The 15,410-nt window shown below is 55.1% G+C and overlaps 1 protein-coding gene across 1 annotated transcript; it reads left to right on the forward strand.

The window, feature by feature from the left end:
• The first annotated feature begins 10,110 nt into the window (after nucleotides 1–10,110).
• Nucleotides 10,111–14,678, forward strand: NPPC (natriuretic peptide C). Its single transcript, XM_032753303.2, has 3 exons — nucleotides 10,111–10,347; nucleotides 10,789–11,099; nucleotides 14,169–14,678. The coding sequence occupies exons 1-2, from the start codon at nucleotides 10,258–10,260 to the stop codon at nucleotides 11,077–11,079; spliced, it is 381 nt and encodes a 126-aa protein (XP_032609194.1). The 5' UTR covers nucleotides 10,111–10,257; the 3' UTR covers nucleotides 11,080–11,099; nucleotides 14,169–14,678.
• Nucleotides 14,679–15,410: the final 732 nt, after the last annotated feature.

The raw sequence follows: 15,410 nt of genomic DNA on the forward strand, positions 1-15,410 counted from the left end.
ATATGGTCCACACTTTCGGCCTCTATAGTGGACTTACCCGGGTTGGGTGCTGGGGCAGCAGAGAGCAAAACAAACAAGATCCCTGCTCTCCAGGAACAAATGGCCCCTGGGAGAAATGGCCTGAGCCAGGCGACCACACAAGCATGTAGTCAAAGAAAAGTGAAGGAGGCTACGAGAACTCAAAACATCTTGAAAATGTGTAAACATCTGTATATGAGCATAGAAAAGCAATACAGTGTAAGGCCATTTCATGGTAAACATGAAAATAATAATATCAATACATCTAACACTCTGATAAAAATACTTAAGAAAGCCCATATACCAGGTCATGTCCATTGGCACAGGGCTGACAAAATTCAACCAAACCACAAAGAGTGCTCATGCTGTCAAACCCTTTGAACCAGCAATTAGAAAGAAAGAAACAAAAGAAGGAAGGAAGAAAGGAAGGAAGGAAGGAAGGAAGGAAGGAAGGAAGGAAGGAAGGAAGGAAGGAAGGAAGGGAGGGAGGGAGGGAGGGAAGAGGAGAGACGAAAGAAAGGTAGAAAGGAAAAGGGGAGAGAAGGAAAGAGAGAGGAAGGGAGGGAGGGAGAAAGAAAGAAAAGAGAAAAACTCTATTTTTACCTGAGATATTTGTAAGCACATGACACTAAAAACAGCCCAGATCCTGACTGTGAACCATTACATTGCAGACTATGCAGGCTCATGGAAAAGTTTTTATCAAATCATATTACATGAAAAAGTTGATCACAAGATATTATGTGCACTTCCAATCCAACTAGACACAAAAGTTGCCGGAGGATCTGAAAACCAGGGAAGTAGTAGACAGGCCACGTTATATTGGTGGAGCTGTGCGTATTTGCTGTTAGTTTGACTTTTCTGTTTATCTTGCACTGTAACATTGGATAAATATTCTATACCAAATTTCTAAGGAGGATTGATTTTTAAGGGGCCATTCATCATTTCACCCAAATAAGCTCAGCATCGCCAGGTCATCTTCCTTGGGCTCAGCCTGCAGTTTCCAAAGAAGCAAGAGAAGGTGTGTGCAGGGCAGAGGCCAGCAGGGCTGGCAGACAGGGCTCCTCCTACAGAAGCAGCTGCCCATGGGCCCCTGGCCTGGCGAGGCCTGGGAGCATCTTATCACATGAGCTCATGTGAAAGGCCCACGCCTCCAGATCTCCAGCAAACACATGCAGTTCCTTTCCTGTCACTGCCCAGCTCTGCTCCAGGGTCCATGAGCTCATTGCTGCTGGGCTAGTTCTCCTGGGGTCAGATAACAGCCAGGGGCAGCTCCTTTCCCAGCCTCAAGCCCCTGCCTTGTGCCCCCAGGAGACACAGGGCTGCCCTGATTCCCACTCTGTGGTTGCAGGCAGAACAGAGAGTTTTGTGTGCGCTTTGCCTCCATCCTGGGGGGCTGAGCCGGTTCTCTCACTCCAGCCCTGCCCCCTAGTGATGGCCTGGCCTTAGTCTGTGACCAGGTGGACCCCGCCTGGCCTCCAGGCCCTGCCCAGGCTGAACCGCTGTCTTGTTTCTGTCTCTCCTGTCTCAGTCCCAGAATCTGCAGCAACCCTGAGACTAGAGGCCATCTCCCAGGTGGGTGTCAACCAGAGGAGTCACTGGGCATGGGAGAGGGGGCAGAAATGGAGGCCCTGCCCTCAGGGACCCTGGGTAGCTGGTATGGGGGGAGGTTTCTCCCGGAAGGTCGGAGCTGGTTCATTCATTCAGTCTCACACAAGAGGGCCTCCATTGTGTGCCAGGTCCTGCAATAATGGAGTCCCAGGTGAGTCCCAGCAGTCCTGATCTCACAGACAACTGGAGAGAGAATGTCCCCCTGGCTCTGCTCTGTTCCTGAGGACAGTGGTCCTCGTCTAGGCCTCAGAACCCTACCCCACCCACCTCCTGTGCTCTGGCCTCAGACCACTACACCCTGGCCACTGAGAGGGCTGGTGTTCTGAAACTAGAGCTCTTGCCTTCCCAAACCTTCCAGCCACAACATTCCCAATCAGTCTGGCCTCGTCCTTTCCAGACTTCCCAGAACTTAAAGGGAAAGAATGGGGAAAAGGGACAGTGAGGTCCCAGAGAAATGGCCACTGACAGATATGGCAGAGGCCCCAGGGCTCTGAACACCCTCCCCCAACCCTGAAAACGGCCACAGGTGGTAGAGGAGCTGTGTCCGTTTGTCTGCCAAGCCACACACCACATTCCCACGGGAGCCCACCATGCGGGTGGAGACAGCTGTTCCTCTAGGCACGTGTGTTCTCGGGGAAGCAGGGCTGCTCGCGCCCCAGCCCAGTCCCCGTGGCTCACTGGACTTCAGTCCACTCACTCATGTGGCTGCAGCAGCCTGCTGAGCCCATGTGGCTGAGGGCAGACCATGAAGCCAGCAGGGGCCTCCACAGCCCCATCTGCAAAATGGGACGGCTGGTCACTTTGCCAGCACATTCTGACTGAGGGCAGAGGCGGCCTGTCCCTGCTGTGCCCTGAGGCCTGGTGCAGTGCTGGGAGTCAGTCACTGTGCATTTACTGGGCACCTACCAATTTAGCAGGCAGTGGGCTGGGAGCTGGGGCTACTGAGGTGGACACAGGAGTTCGCTGGAGAAGCTGGTGGAGGGAGAGAAGGAAGCTTTGATGCCACTAGGGCTGTGACAACAACATGCTGGGGAGCTGAGGGACTCCGCGGCTGGATGCTGGCTGCCTGTGCTGAGCCAGGGGAGCAGCTTGTGGGAGCGACAGGCACAGTCCCAGGGAGGGCAGCAGAGTGGGCGCACCCTGGAAAAGATTCCCGGGCCCTCTCACTTCCCTTCAGGTCCTGGCCAGACCCTTCTGCCAGAAGCACTCCTGAGGGTCCCACGCTCCTCTCCAGCAACCTCACCTCCCGGGAGGTTCTCAGGGAGCAACCCAGGCACACCACCCATCTGCCCACTGCTCTGCTGCCCATGGAACTCAAGGGACAGAGAGAAGGTGGCATGCCTGGGATCCAGGCAGGGTCTAGCATCTGGAGGTCTGGGGATAGGCTGCCCAGAGTCTGACACAACTTCTCTGACCCTGCAAAGTTTCCTCGGGTCACAGGAAGGAGCAGGGCTGCACTGTGTGGGCTCTGTCCTCTGAAGCCAGACACCCTGTCTCCCACCCTGCAGACTCCAGGCCTTCCCTCGCCCTCCCCGGCTCAGCCACCACCCAGCTTTCTGGATTTTCTTGTAACACCTCACTCACCACCCTGTGTCTGCGAGCTCAGTGAGGCCTGTTCTGCTTGAGGAACACATTTGGATGTCATGGGGTAAGAAGGTGCTGAAGTTAGAAATATTTGCTTGATTTAGTAATGCCTGTGAGCATATGTCTCATTCATTTTACCTACGTGAACGCTCCCCCTTCAGGCTGCAAGCTACGGTCAGCAACTAATTCTTTAGAGGCGGTGTGATCATTAGAATCATCTCCATCAAATGATTTTGAATGTGATTTTTGAAGACGGCAGTGCTAGCAGTCAGCCTGGGCCCAGTCCTTGAACACTGCCCTGAGGATTTGCTTTGCTATTTCCATAGAGGAACCAGCGGGGACCCCTAATTTTGCCTCTCCACATATTGTCCCCTTTGCCTTTCTATCCATCCCTGAGGAAGGCAAGGACACCCCCAGATGTCCTCACCGTCACATCAGGGGCTGTCTGTGAGGGCAGTAGGGCTCTGGCAGAATGGTTATTCCAAGAATGGAGTGTGGGGGAGGTCAAGCAGTGGGCACCAAGGGCATGGAGATGCCTATGGCTGAAGCCGGCTCTGGCTGAGGGAAGTGGAAAGGAATACGTTAAAAGGGCATTGGAGGCTGAGCGTGGTGGCGCACGCCTGTAATCCCAGCACTTTGGGAGCCCGAGGAGGGTGGATCACCTGAGGTCAGGAGTTTGAGACCAGCCCGGCCAACATGGCAAAAACCCATCTTTACTAAAACTACAAAAATTAGCCGTGCGTGGTGGCGCAAGCCTGTAATCCCAGCTACTCGGGAGGCTGAGGCAGGAGAATTGCTTGAAGCTGGGAGGCAGAGGTTGCAGTGAGCCAAGATTGCACCATTACACTGGGCAGCCAGGAAGGCTTGGGAATAACTCACCCAGGGTCAGTTCCCAATATCAAGTGCAGAACAGGTGGAGGGAGGACCTCAGGGCAGCCACTGGGGCCAGCCTTTATGTGCCAGCCTTTATCAATGACAACTCTGTCACAGAACAGTGGGTCCTACTGCCACCACCACCCTGCCCAGGAACTCCTCTTGTAGTATGATTCAGAGCATTCCCTGAAGACCTGGCTTCTCTGAGACGATGGCACCCAATTTGAAACTCAGGACTGGTGCAACGGAATTGGGGCAGTCCGGGTCACATACCCAGGCACAGGTTGCAAGGGTGCCCGAGAAAGCAAGCACATGATGGTTCAACTTCTCCAGTGGGCTGTGATGCTGGGCAGCAGCAACCATGGATGGACACGTGCCCATGTCACATGGACACTCACCTCTACTCCTTACCACCTCTGTGGACATCGACATCCTTAATCAGCTGCTTCCTGGGAAGTTCTGAACACTACACGACTCTAAGCTTGGACTTTATCTCATAAATTATTTCCCCCACAAGACAAAACAGGTCATCACTTCAGGAGAATGACCTTTCTTCTCCTTGCCAAGTGTACACTGGACATAAGCGACCACCTTGTGCAATCCTTGGGAAACGTTTGTTGTGTAAGTTTACACACTGGGCCCAGAGCCAATTCACACGGGCATAATGGTGGTTTTTTGAACAATTTATGGGCTTTGGGCTTAAAAGTGTTTTCCAATCCCTGTGGAGCCCAGATTGCAAAAAGTTTGTTCCCTCCAGCCCTCATCAGCATCTGGCTTGGTCATATCTGCTTCTTACAAGTGTTTTCTGGCCATTCTCATCTTAGAAACTGACCGCTCACCAGAAGGCAGTGGGTGATGACACATTCACGGGGTAGAAGTCTGCAGAGAAGTTTCTGGCTTGGAAAATCCAGAGACACGGCTCCCTTGAGGTGACTGCTGGTCCTGGATCCTAGCAAGTCCATTCCATGATCCCTTCTGGGAAGGTGCCAAGTTAGGGGGCTTCTGTAAGATACTTAGGGGTCCCTTCTATCCATAGGGAGAAGCCCCCTCCTCCTTGAAGACTGCGGCCACTATCAAATCTGAAACAAGGTCTCTAAGACCAGACAATAGACATTCTCCTCCAGGTACAAACCAAGAAGGGGCTCGCTGCAGGGACCCCCGAAGCAGGAAAAGAGCGGCTCACTGCTTGGAAAAGCTCCACATAACCAATATTTTACCAGAGTCTAGCCAAGGCAAGCTTTTGTCCCCAGGGCAAGAATTTGGCAGCAGGTCCATTTGCTCTGCAAACATCTGGTGCAGGCTCTGAGCTGAGGTTGGGGTGCTGAGCTCTTTTCTGCTGGGGAGGCCCTCTTGCTTACTACCCTGCTCACTTTCTCCGGGCTGAAGCCTCTCACTGCCCCACTCACCTGCCCTTTGACAGCCAGATGGAGAGCTGTCGATTCCCCCAGGGAAGTGAGCCTATTTGTGCAGGACCTGTCTTTTCTTTTTGGCAAGCGGGGGAAAGGAGGAATGAACTCTGACGTCATGGACTGCGTAGGACAGTGGGGTTGGAGGCCATCTGGAGCAGGTGCTGGCAGGACCCCTGGGAAAGGGAAGGAGGGCAGCTGGCTCATCAGATGGGGGTGTCCTGGGGTCAAAGACTCATGGTACAACGAGGTTAAGCTTTCCTGGAATCTCTGGCCCGTGAAGGATGAATGACGCTTCCTTGGCCTCCAGCCCCTCCAGTACTCCAGTCCAGCCCCATGGGTGCAGGACTCCTGGAGGAAGGTACCAAGCTCAAGGCTGGCCATGCCCTGGCCTCTGTGTCCTCGGAGGGGCTGCACCACTAAACAGTCCTATGGAGTTTCGGGGGCTGTGGGGATCCTCTCGCCCAAAAGTATGAGTGTACATGCAGTGACATTCAGTCTCTCTTCTGCCTCAGCTGCCTCCTGCTGTGTTTGGCCAGGGAGAGGTTGGAAGCCTCTTATCAGGCCCCAGATTCACTCTGCCCTGTCTAGAAAACAAGGACAGTGTTTTTCTAATTACAGGTGGTGAAACTGAGGGCCCCACGCAGTGACGGGACTTGGCCAGTGTCCCACAGCAATTTCCCTGCCTGGCCTCAAGACCTGCTCACTGACTGTTTAGTGTCTTCTCTGAGAAATTATGCAGCTGGAAGGGGGCCCCGGGATAAATAATTGCAGAGAAACAGATGGGCGGCTCTGCAATCTTCCCCTCCGGTGTGCCTGAGAGCCCTCCCCTGCAGCCCTGGGGCCAGGAGGGGGCGCTGCTTTGCAGGGCTCCTGTTCCTCCCTCCTGGGGACCTAGGCTGGACAGTCCTGTCTTAGCTGCTCCTTCCCCAGCCTCCCAGCAGCCGTTCCACACACCTTTCTCCCACCAGGCATCTTGAGCAGGGCCCGCTCTCATTTTCCATCGCATCCTGATTCTGGGCCAGACATCGCCTGTCCCAAGGAAGGGCCCCTCTCCAGTAGGTGTCAGAGTCATACCTTGCCCTTCTGGGAGGAGGGAAAGAGTGAAGAGGGGCCCACAGAATGGGGTCCCGCCCTTCAGAGGGCCACAAGGGAGAAAATGTTCCCACCCAAGCAACTCTCCGATGCTGAAGGCCATGCATACCCCCAGCCTACTGTGGCAGAGCTGATACCCTGGACTCGCCCATGCAACTCTCTGACACTGAAGGCTCTGCACGCTTCAGGCTGGCTCTGCCTCCCACTTCCTGCTCCCTCCCACTTTCCCCACACCTAGCTGACCCCCTTCCCCTTGCCTCATCTTCAGGCACCTCCAATAAGCTCACTTGTCCTTCCCACCCCCAAGAGCTCAGCAGGCTCCCCTCTCCCCATCACACCCCCTCCTCCAGGACACCATCGACCTCAGAATTGCCTCTCCCTAGTCCACCTCCTCTGGGCACCCCTGCCTGAAGCACTCCATCCTCCCGAGGTCTGGGCACATGGGGTTCTGCAGTCTCACTGGCCTCTTCTGCCCTTTGTGTTGCCCTTTGGTGAGGCTTCTCATTTGGTTTTTCTCGAACAGCACCCCTCTAGGCCTGACTCTAGTACATTCCACTGTTAGCCTGGTTTTCTATTGAGGTTTTCCTCTTCTCTTCCCTTCTCTTCCTGTGTTTCCAGGCTCAGCACAGACTTTTCCTTCTCCAGGAAGCCCACCCTGCTAGTCCAGGCTGGAGGAGGAGCCCTCCTTGGGTGGCCTCAGCCTGAGCTGTCCCCTTCCCTGTCATTGTCCTTTTCAGCCTACAAAGCTCATGTCTGTCTGCTAGGGGGTTCTTCCCAGCTGGGATGGAACCCTGCAGGCTTCAGGGATGCTCAGTAGATGCCGGGAGATCAGAGAGATCAGTGAGAAGGACAGGATTCCTTACAGAATTACCGGGGCCTTGGGGCCTTTTCTCCCTCTTTTGCCATTCGGAGGAAATTTAAAATTCAGCAGTCAATAAAATGACTTGAATAGCTCATATTCAGCTGCTCAGTGAGTTCAACTTTCCCAGGCCATGCCCCTGGGGCCTGGGGCAGAAGAAGCAGACTTCGTAAGGGAAAAGCAACAAGAAGGGGCCTGAGTTCCAAATCTAGGCTCAGTAGGAAGAGTGGGCATCCTCTGCAGCTCCCCAGGCAAGGAAAGCAAAGGGAGAGGGGAAATCTTCATCTCCAAGGCAGTTATGTGCTGATGGCACACCTCCCGGTGGCCCCTCCAGCCCAGGCCTCTGACTCTTACCCACCCTGCCTCCCAGGCCCCAGCTAAGCAGAAGCTGCTCCACAGCCTGCCCCCGGGGAAGCCTCCCTTTGCAGATGACCACCGCCCAGTGGTCAGGAGTGGCAGCTCACCAGATTTCCCTTCCAAAGACGGGAAGCTGAGTCCAGGGAATCGGCTCTGCCACAGTAGTTTGGGGGTGTCAGTTTTATTAATTTAGCCTCAAAGTTCAAACAGAGAGGAGACCTAGATAGTCAATCACCTGGACGCGAATGTGTCTAGGAACACAGAAGACAGGAAGGACCAGCCTAAGGACGTTCAGGCAGAAGGAAGTAGCCATGAACAGCGGAAGCTTCCCTTAATAAGGGGCTTTAGAGGATGTACTGCTGGCCCCTGGAAACCAGCCCAGTGCTTGACTCTAGAGTCAGTCTATGTGGCTCTGCCTGACTCTTTAAACAGGTATAAAGAAAGCAAGTGTCAGAGAAGTTCCAGATGGTAACATCCTTCTTTGCACAGCAGGCAAAAAGCAGAGGTAACTTTCACAGCCCACCTGGATACCCCTCCCTATTCTGCCTTCTCGTTCCTCTTCCTTTCTCCTCAAATGAAAGAGTGGTGCCATTCTATGGGTGTTAGCGCGGAGAGGAATTGGGGGGCTGCGTGGAGGTGGTGACTCAACTCACCAGAATCCACAGAAGGTGCCCTGTTGATGTCTGGATCTTCCTGGAGATCAGGAAACTTTGCTGCCCCAAACTCAGACCTCAGGTGTTAGCTGTTTCCTAAGCAAAGGAACCTGTGGAGTGGTTGCTCGGATATAGTGAGTCAGGGTGTGAGAGTGGGAAGGGGTAGCCTGAGAAAGGTGCCGACAGAGCAGACCATGATGCTGCCGCCTTAGCAGCTCTGGGACCAGGCTCACTACCACGGAGGGAAGAGGGAGGCTTGGAGGGAACCTGGTTCTCCAAGCCCCTCTTCACTCCAGTTGCCTTCCCGCCTCAGGCACAGCTTCCTCTCCCTGGAAAACCTCGTCTGGGCTACTATCTCCCCAGAATCGTCTTCACGCCTGGGGACAGCCACTGCACTCCTGCGGCAACATTTGTTCTCTCTCCAGCCTGCGTCCTGCTCAGCAGCAACCAGCCATAGATTCCTGCACTTCACTCAATTTGGGGGATCTGGGCTCTCTGCCTCTGCAGCCCACACCGCAGTGCCCAAATGTCCACCACGCTCCTTAGTGCCCAAGGGACCGAGAAGCCCAGTGCAAGGAGAGCAAGTTCGTGAGTGGTAGGGATATGTGGCCATGTCCCGAGAGCCACGGAGACCTCTCTACAGTCAAAAATGGGAAGTTGACCACCTGTCACGGCTGGCAGAGGCTGGACTGGGCCGCTGGCTAGGAAGCTCCGTCCCCAGCCTGTGAAAGTGCACAGGATACTGGAGCGGGCTTCCCCCAGCAGCGGATCCTCGCGTGGGTGCAGGCAAGGTCGGGTGCGCATTGTTCCCACAGAGGGAGTTCACCAGCGGAGTCAGACCCAGGGACGTTCTGTGTGGCCGAAACCGGCTGAACGTGAACCTAGAGGCATAACTGGCTAGCACACAATGCCGCCGAGCACACGCATGAGCATGAATATCTTGGTTCCGCGCTCGCAGTCCCCTCGTTCCCGCCTTGCGCTCAAACTCTCAGGCTGGCGACACGCCTGCACTCTCCACTATGGAAGACTTGCGCTCCCCCCTGCGGCCCAGGAGAACCCCGCTCTCCCTGCGCCTCCCACCCCAGTCCTCCAACCCCATCTTCTGCCTCCCCAACCTAACGACGTCGCTGTGGTCTGCGCTCCCGCCCTGACCAGCAGGTGAGAGGCGGAGGTGCAATGCCATCCCGCGGCTGTCAGGTGCCCAGGGAAGAGTTTGGCGACCAGCAGGGCTGCGTGGATTTCGGGCAGCGCCAACTTTCCGCCTGTATGACTTTGGGCAAGTGACTTCATTCCTCTGAGCCTGTCTTTGCACCTGCAAAGAGGGCTACGTATCCCTTCCAGGTAGAGTGAGTGTGGTGAGGACCCAGCGGGTGCACAGGGCACCAGGCGCACCGATGCTCGGCAGGCCAGGGCGCGCGCTCGCTGCAAATGGAGTTCCCCTGTGCGCGCGGCTCTGCAGCTCCAAGTGCAGCCCGGAGCGAGCCCGCCGAGCCGCGGGATCCCTCCGGGGTGGGATAAGGGAGGAGAGCCCCCGCGGCCCCCTCCCGGCCCTCGGCGCGGCCGCGTGCGTGGTATCATTGGCCCAGGCGGCCGGTGGGCGGGAGGATGACATCAGCGGCAGGTTGGATTATAAAGGCGCGAGCAGAGTCACGGGCTCAGAGCGCACCCAGCCGGCGCCGCGCAGCACTGGGACCCTGCTCGCCCTGCAGCCCAGCCAGCCTGCTCCGCATCCTCCAGCTGGTCTGCCCGCCGACCTGCGCGCCCTCGCTGAGGCCTGTCTGCGCCCCTCGACCCCAGCAGCACCATGCATCTCTCCCAGCTGCTGGCCTGCGCCCTGCTGCTCACGCTGCTCTCACTCCGGCCCTCCGAAGCCAAGCCCGGGGCGCCGCCGAAGGTGGGTGCTGTCGTGGGGACGCCAAGCCTGGGAGGCGTGGGAGGCTGGGGGCTTGGAGAATGCAGCGCGCAGGACCCAGGAGAGAGGGAAGGCAGGCGGCTCTCTCCTCCGAGATGCGCGTGGGCGAGAGCCGGGGAGCCTCGAAGCGCGGACTCGGGGGTCTACTTCCCCAGCCTCCGGAGAACGTCGGCCCATGCGCAGCCCCCTGCCCCAGTGTGGCCTGCCCGGCGAGCAGCAAAGGGAGGGCAGGGGGCTTCCGGAAGGAGCGGCGAAGGCGGCCGCGTGGCAGGTGGATGCGGGGCCAAGCTGGCCGGCATCGGTGGGGGCGGCTCTGGGCTTCGGAGGGACACCCCGCGACGGCAGGCGCGTGGGGCTGGAGCATCAGAGTCCCCCGTGCTGCAGCCGCGTGTCCCTTCACCTGCCCGTTCTTTCCTCGGACAGGTCCCGCGAACCCCGCCGGGAGAGGAGCTGGCCGAGCCGCAGGCTGCGGGCGGCGGTCAGAAGAAGGGCGACAAGGCTCCCGGGGGCGGGGGCGCCAACCTCAAGGGCGACCGGTCGCGACTGCTCCGGGACCTGCGCGTGGACACCAAGTCGCGGGCAGCGTGGGCCCGCCTTCTGCAAGAGCACCCCAACGCGCGCAAATACAAAGGAGCCAACAAGAAGGGCTTGTCCAAGGGCTGCTTCGGCCTCAAGCTGGACCGAATCGGCTCCATGAGCGGCCTGGGATGTTAGTGCGGCGCCCCCTGGCGGTGGTGAGTACTGCCCACCCGGCGCCCAGCCCCAGCCCGGCCCGGGACCGCCCGCCGCCCAGCCGTCCTTCGGAGGCGCGCGAGCTGGCTTTGCTCAAGTTGTGCTAGGCGTTTGCCAGCCGCCCCCTTTATTATCCCACTTTACAGACAAAGAATGCGAAGGATAAAGTGATCGGGGAACTTTGGCAAGGTCAGAAACGGCTCAGCCTGGTTGAACCCACCTGGCTTCTTCTGGAGAAGCAGAAACAGGCTTGGTGGTGTCTCACCCACCCCTGAACCGTAGCTGAACTAGCAGCACTGGCCCCGATTGGCCAACTGGTGGGGGGGATTGAGAGGAGATCATGGGTTTGTGGGAGCAGAGAAGGAAGTTTACACCCACAAGTCCAGGGGACATTGATCATCTGCTGGCCACCATGCCCCCTGTAGTGAGAGTAGCCCTCTGTTGGCATTGTCAGGGCGCCCTTCTGCCTGGGACACTCCGATTCCTGTCCCTTCTCTAAACCCAGGCAGTGGGCAAACTGGTCTGTCCAGGGTCCTGAGGCAGCTGCAGCCCGGTGGCTTCAGGGGTGAATCTCAGTGCTTGTGGCACTATTTCAGGGAATAGGAAAGACACAAAAGTAAATATTTTTTGCCCCAACCTTGAACTCAACACGTCCGAGTCCCTCACCAACCCTGTCCCAACCCAACCGGTGCTCTGGGCTCCGTTTCTGGTGTGGAGTGTCACCCCACCCTAGGGCTGGAAACCTCTGCCCTACTGCCACCTCCTGCTGGGTGCCGCATGGTGGTAATTTACTGCTGCAGAGAGCCTCACCTCTCCTCTTTCCCTCCTCTCCATTCCTGCCGCCTGTCCGTGCCCACTGAATAACATCCCAGCCTCTGACATTGACAGTCATGTGCTTTAGGATCAGGCTCACCCGGCTTTCTCGCTTTCTTGCCTCCAGCTCAGCAGCTGCCACTGCCTGTCCCACACCTTGACTGTCCCATCCCAGGCCACAGGCAAGCTGCTGTCTCCTCCCCAGAAACCCTTGTCGGTGTCAATCTTCCCCTGGAGGGAAACGAGCGCCTGTCCAGCACACCGTCTCTTTGTTACAGTACAGAACACTTTTTCACAGTTTGTGAACCCATTCACCTCTCCATATTGAACAGCTTAAGGGCGAAGTGCTGGCCTAAGGCACCCTAGGACCCACTGCACCCCGAACAGACTCTTAGAAATATTTGTCAATGACCAGAGAAACCAGCACACCCTAGCCCATGGCCACTCCCACCTGCCCGAGGTTTTAACCAGTGCCCTTCCTCTCTTTGCAGCCAGACCTCACTCGGCTGTGGGCTTCTCCCTAGTTCTGCAAAGGCTGTAGTTCTGTGATCTTGACTCTCCCCTGCACAGGGAGAAGAATGATTCTGACACTTGGGGACCAGCCTTCAGTAGCTACCCTTGGAATGCCTTTGCTCTCTTCTCTCCTGTCTAAACAACAAAGAGACGGAGTCTGAGGCCACAGATTTTCAGTTTGATTTAAGCATCAAGTTCAAACTTTAGAACCTGAGCAAATGTTAGTGACTCTCCATTGGTTCGTACCTGGAATACGCATCCCCATAGGGGCCTTGTTCTTGGGCCTGGCTGTCTGTGGTCACCAAGTGATGGCCAAACGGGTGGTGAAAGATGCTGTGCAGGAGGAATTCACATTGCTAAGAATTCTCGACCCCTTTGATCGGCGGGTACATTAATCTCCTACCAGCTCTCTTAGCATAGATGAACACTTACCATCAACACCCTCAACGCCGGCTTACTCCCAACATTAGCTGTTTTATTATTATTTGGGAAGGGCGGTGTGGATTTATTATTTGGGTTTAAATGAAAAATAAAAACCCCACCCTCACTGCCCCCGATTCCCAGTGAGAGAGCAGAACATCGTTCCTGCTGGCGATGCTCAGGATATATCACTGGGCATAAAGAGAAAGACAGCTTAGATTTTTCACATTAATGAAAACTCTTTGAGGTTGTGGACGTTTCTCCACGCAGGGGGTGACCTGGGCTCTAAGCCACCGTAATGATGGTGGCTGATGGTTCTAGATGTTGACTGTAAAATGCTAATGACAGAGACTGGGTGTGGGTGAAACCTGAATGAACACTTTGCCCCCGGGGCCCAGCAACATCACAGACAGCTGTCATCTGTGTAAACTCATGGCAGAGCCAGAGAAGGGAGTGGGGGAGGGTTCATCAAGCCATTCTGGCCCAGGTCCCCTCTGTGCATGCTGTCCTTTGGGAGGGCACTGAACGCCCCAGAAGGCCACCTTCCTTGGGCCCCGGGGCACCCACACACCCATTAGCAGGGAGTTTACGCCGACAACGCTCAACCCAGAGCCCATGACTGTGCATTTCCCCAAGGCTGGTGTGAGACACCGTTTCCTCTGCTCCTGAAGGGGACCTGGACCCAGACCCTTTCCTCTGCACAACCAGCTAGGGAAGGAGGTGCTGTTTACTGGGTGGCGGCTGTGACCCAGACACTGCCGATGCCCAATCCGAGGCTCCCTGTTGAATCTGAAAGCCAGCCCTGGGAGATGGCTATTATCCTATTTTATGGGCGAACACTCCCAGCTATCCAGGGTCATCCAGGGAGTCAACATCAGAGTAGAGATTTGAGCCCAGGATTCCTGATCCTGAGACATCTCTCTTCTCCTTCCATCCACGGTCACTCAGACACACCAACCCTGGGCGAGCACTGACTGAGGGTTTGCACTGTAGCAAAAAAGGGATGGGGATTTTCCATTCTCTTTCTCTCACTGCGTCTCCCTGAGTGCCAAGGGCAAGGCCTGTGGTTAGACTGGGGGAAGGAGGGCTGCAGACACTCTGGTTCCACCTGTACTGGGGCAGCAAAGCAGAAGGGGCCTAGGGAGTGCGCAGTGGGAGGCCCCTCCCCTCTGCAGGAAGGCCTGGTGGGGCGGGTGGTGGAGGTGGGGGGACATCCCTCAAGCTGCTGGAGGAACGGGAGGAAAGGTTCTAGAACCACCCTGCCTGCTAGGATTTCTCAGCTAAGGGGCGAGAACTGAGCGTCCCGTGTTCACTCTGTGTTTCAGGATTGGGAACTGGCTCCGTTGTGCTGAGGTCATCTTTGGTCATCAGCCTCCAGCATCTGGAAACACCTCCAACGCAATGTGGCTTTTACATTTCTTTCTTTCTTTCTTTCTTTTTCCTGGTACTGGGAATACACAACACCAGCTGTTTTATTATTATTTGGGGAGGGGGTTGTGATTTTATTATTTGTTTTTTTAAATGAAAAATAAAAAGTTATATATTATATATATATTATATACATGAAACACACACACCTACACCGACTTGATGACAAGGGACAGTTTTTAAGAGACTGACAGAACCAGCTGTAAAACATTGCTGTTTGTAAATTCATGTCATGCATAAATGTATTTATGTTGTAAAGCTATTTATATTGTTTATAAAGAGATATTTATAAAAATTTTATTTATGTAACTAAATGAAAGAAGTCAATCATTGTAATGTTTTTGTCCTAACTAGTTGAAAAAGTGTAAAAAAAAAAAAAAAAAGTCGTTCCATGAATATCTTGAAAACTGTCTTTATTTACTTGTTGCCTGTATTTTTTAGGACTTAGGCTGAGGCAAAGGGAGAATGTGAAGAAAAGGCATTGCCTCCAAATAGATCTGACGGCCAGATTCCCAATTCTGGATTTATCTGTGTCAGAGTCCCCTGGAGGGCTTGCTAAAAATACAGATTCCTGCCTCCTCCACCGTCTGATCTACCGAATCTGATAGGACTGGCTGTGTAAGTTTTGTCCCAAGTGATTCTGACCAGCTCAGCCAAGTCAGGAAGCTCTGCTCAAACACCTGACTGCTAGGAAGTCAGATGTTATGAATTAAATTAATAACGGCCGGGCGTGGTGGCTCACACCTGTAATCCCAGCACTTTTGGAGGCCAAGGTGGGTGGATCATCTGAGATCAGGAGTTCAAGACCAGCCTGGCCAATATGGTGAAACCTCATCTCTACTAAAATTACAAAAATTGCCGGGTGTGGTGGCAGGTGCAGGTAATCCCAGCTACTCGGGAGGCTGAGGCAGGAGAATCGCTTGAATCTGGGAGGCAGAGGTTGCAGTGAGCCGAGATCACAGACTGCACCCCAATCCTGGGCAACAGAGCGAGACTCCGTCTCAAAAAAAAAAAATTAATTTTGAATTCAGCTGACTTAGGGTCCTGTAAATTCTACTCCATCTTCTGCTGTTAGTGGAAGAAATAGCTGCTAACTCCCTCTCTGTTTGGGGGAGATTTAGAACGCTTCTGTGTATCTT

Source organism: Hylobates moloch, unplaced genomic scaffold (genome assembly GCF_009828535.3).
Source record: "Hylobates moloch isolate HMO894 unplaced genomic scaffold, HMol_V3 SCAFFOLD_1, whole genome shotgun sequence".
NCBI lineage: Eukaryota > Metazoa > Chordata > Mammalia > Primates > Hylobatidae > Hylobates > Hylobates moloch.

What these genes read in the sequence shown, in the direction of transcription:
- NPPC (XM_032753303.2), top strand. Translation starts at nt 10,258, where the DNA reads ATGCATCTCTCCCAGCTGCTGGCCTGCGCCCTGCTGCTCACGCTGCTC. An exon ending in AGCCCGGGGCGCCGCCGAAG is followed by an intron (nt 10,348 to 10,788) that starts GTGGGTGCTGTC and finishes TTCCTCGGACAG; the next exon opens with GTCCCGCGAACCCCGCCGGG.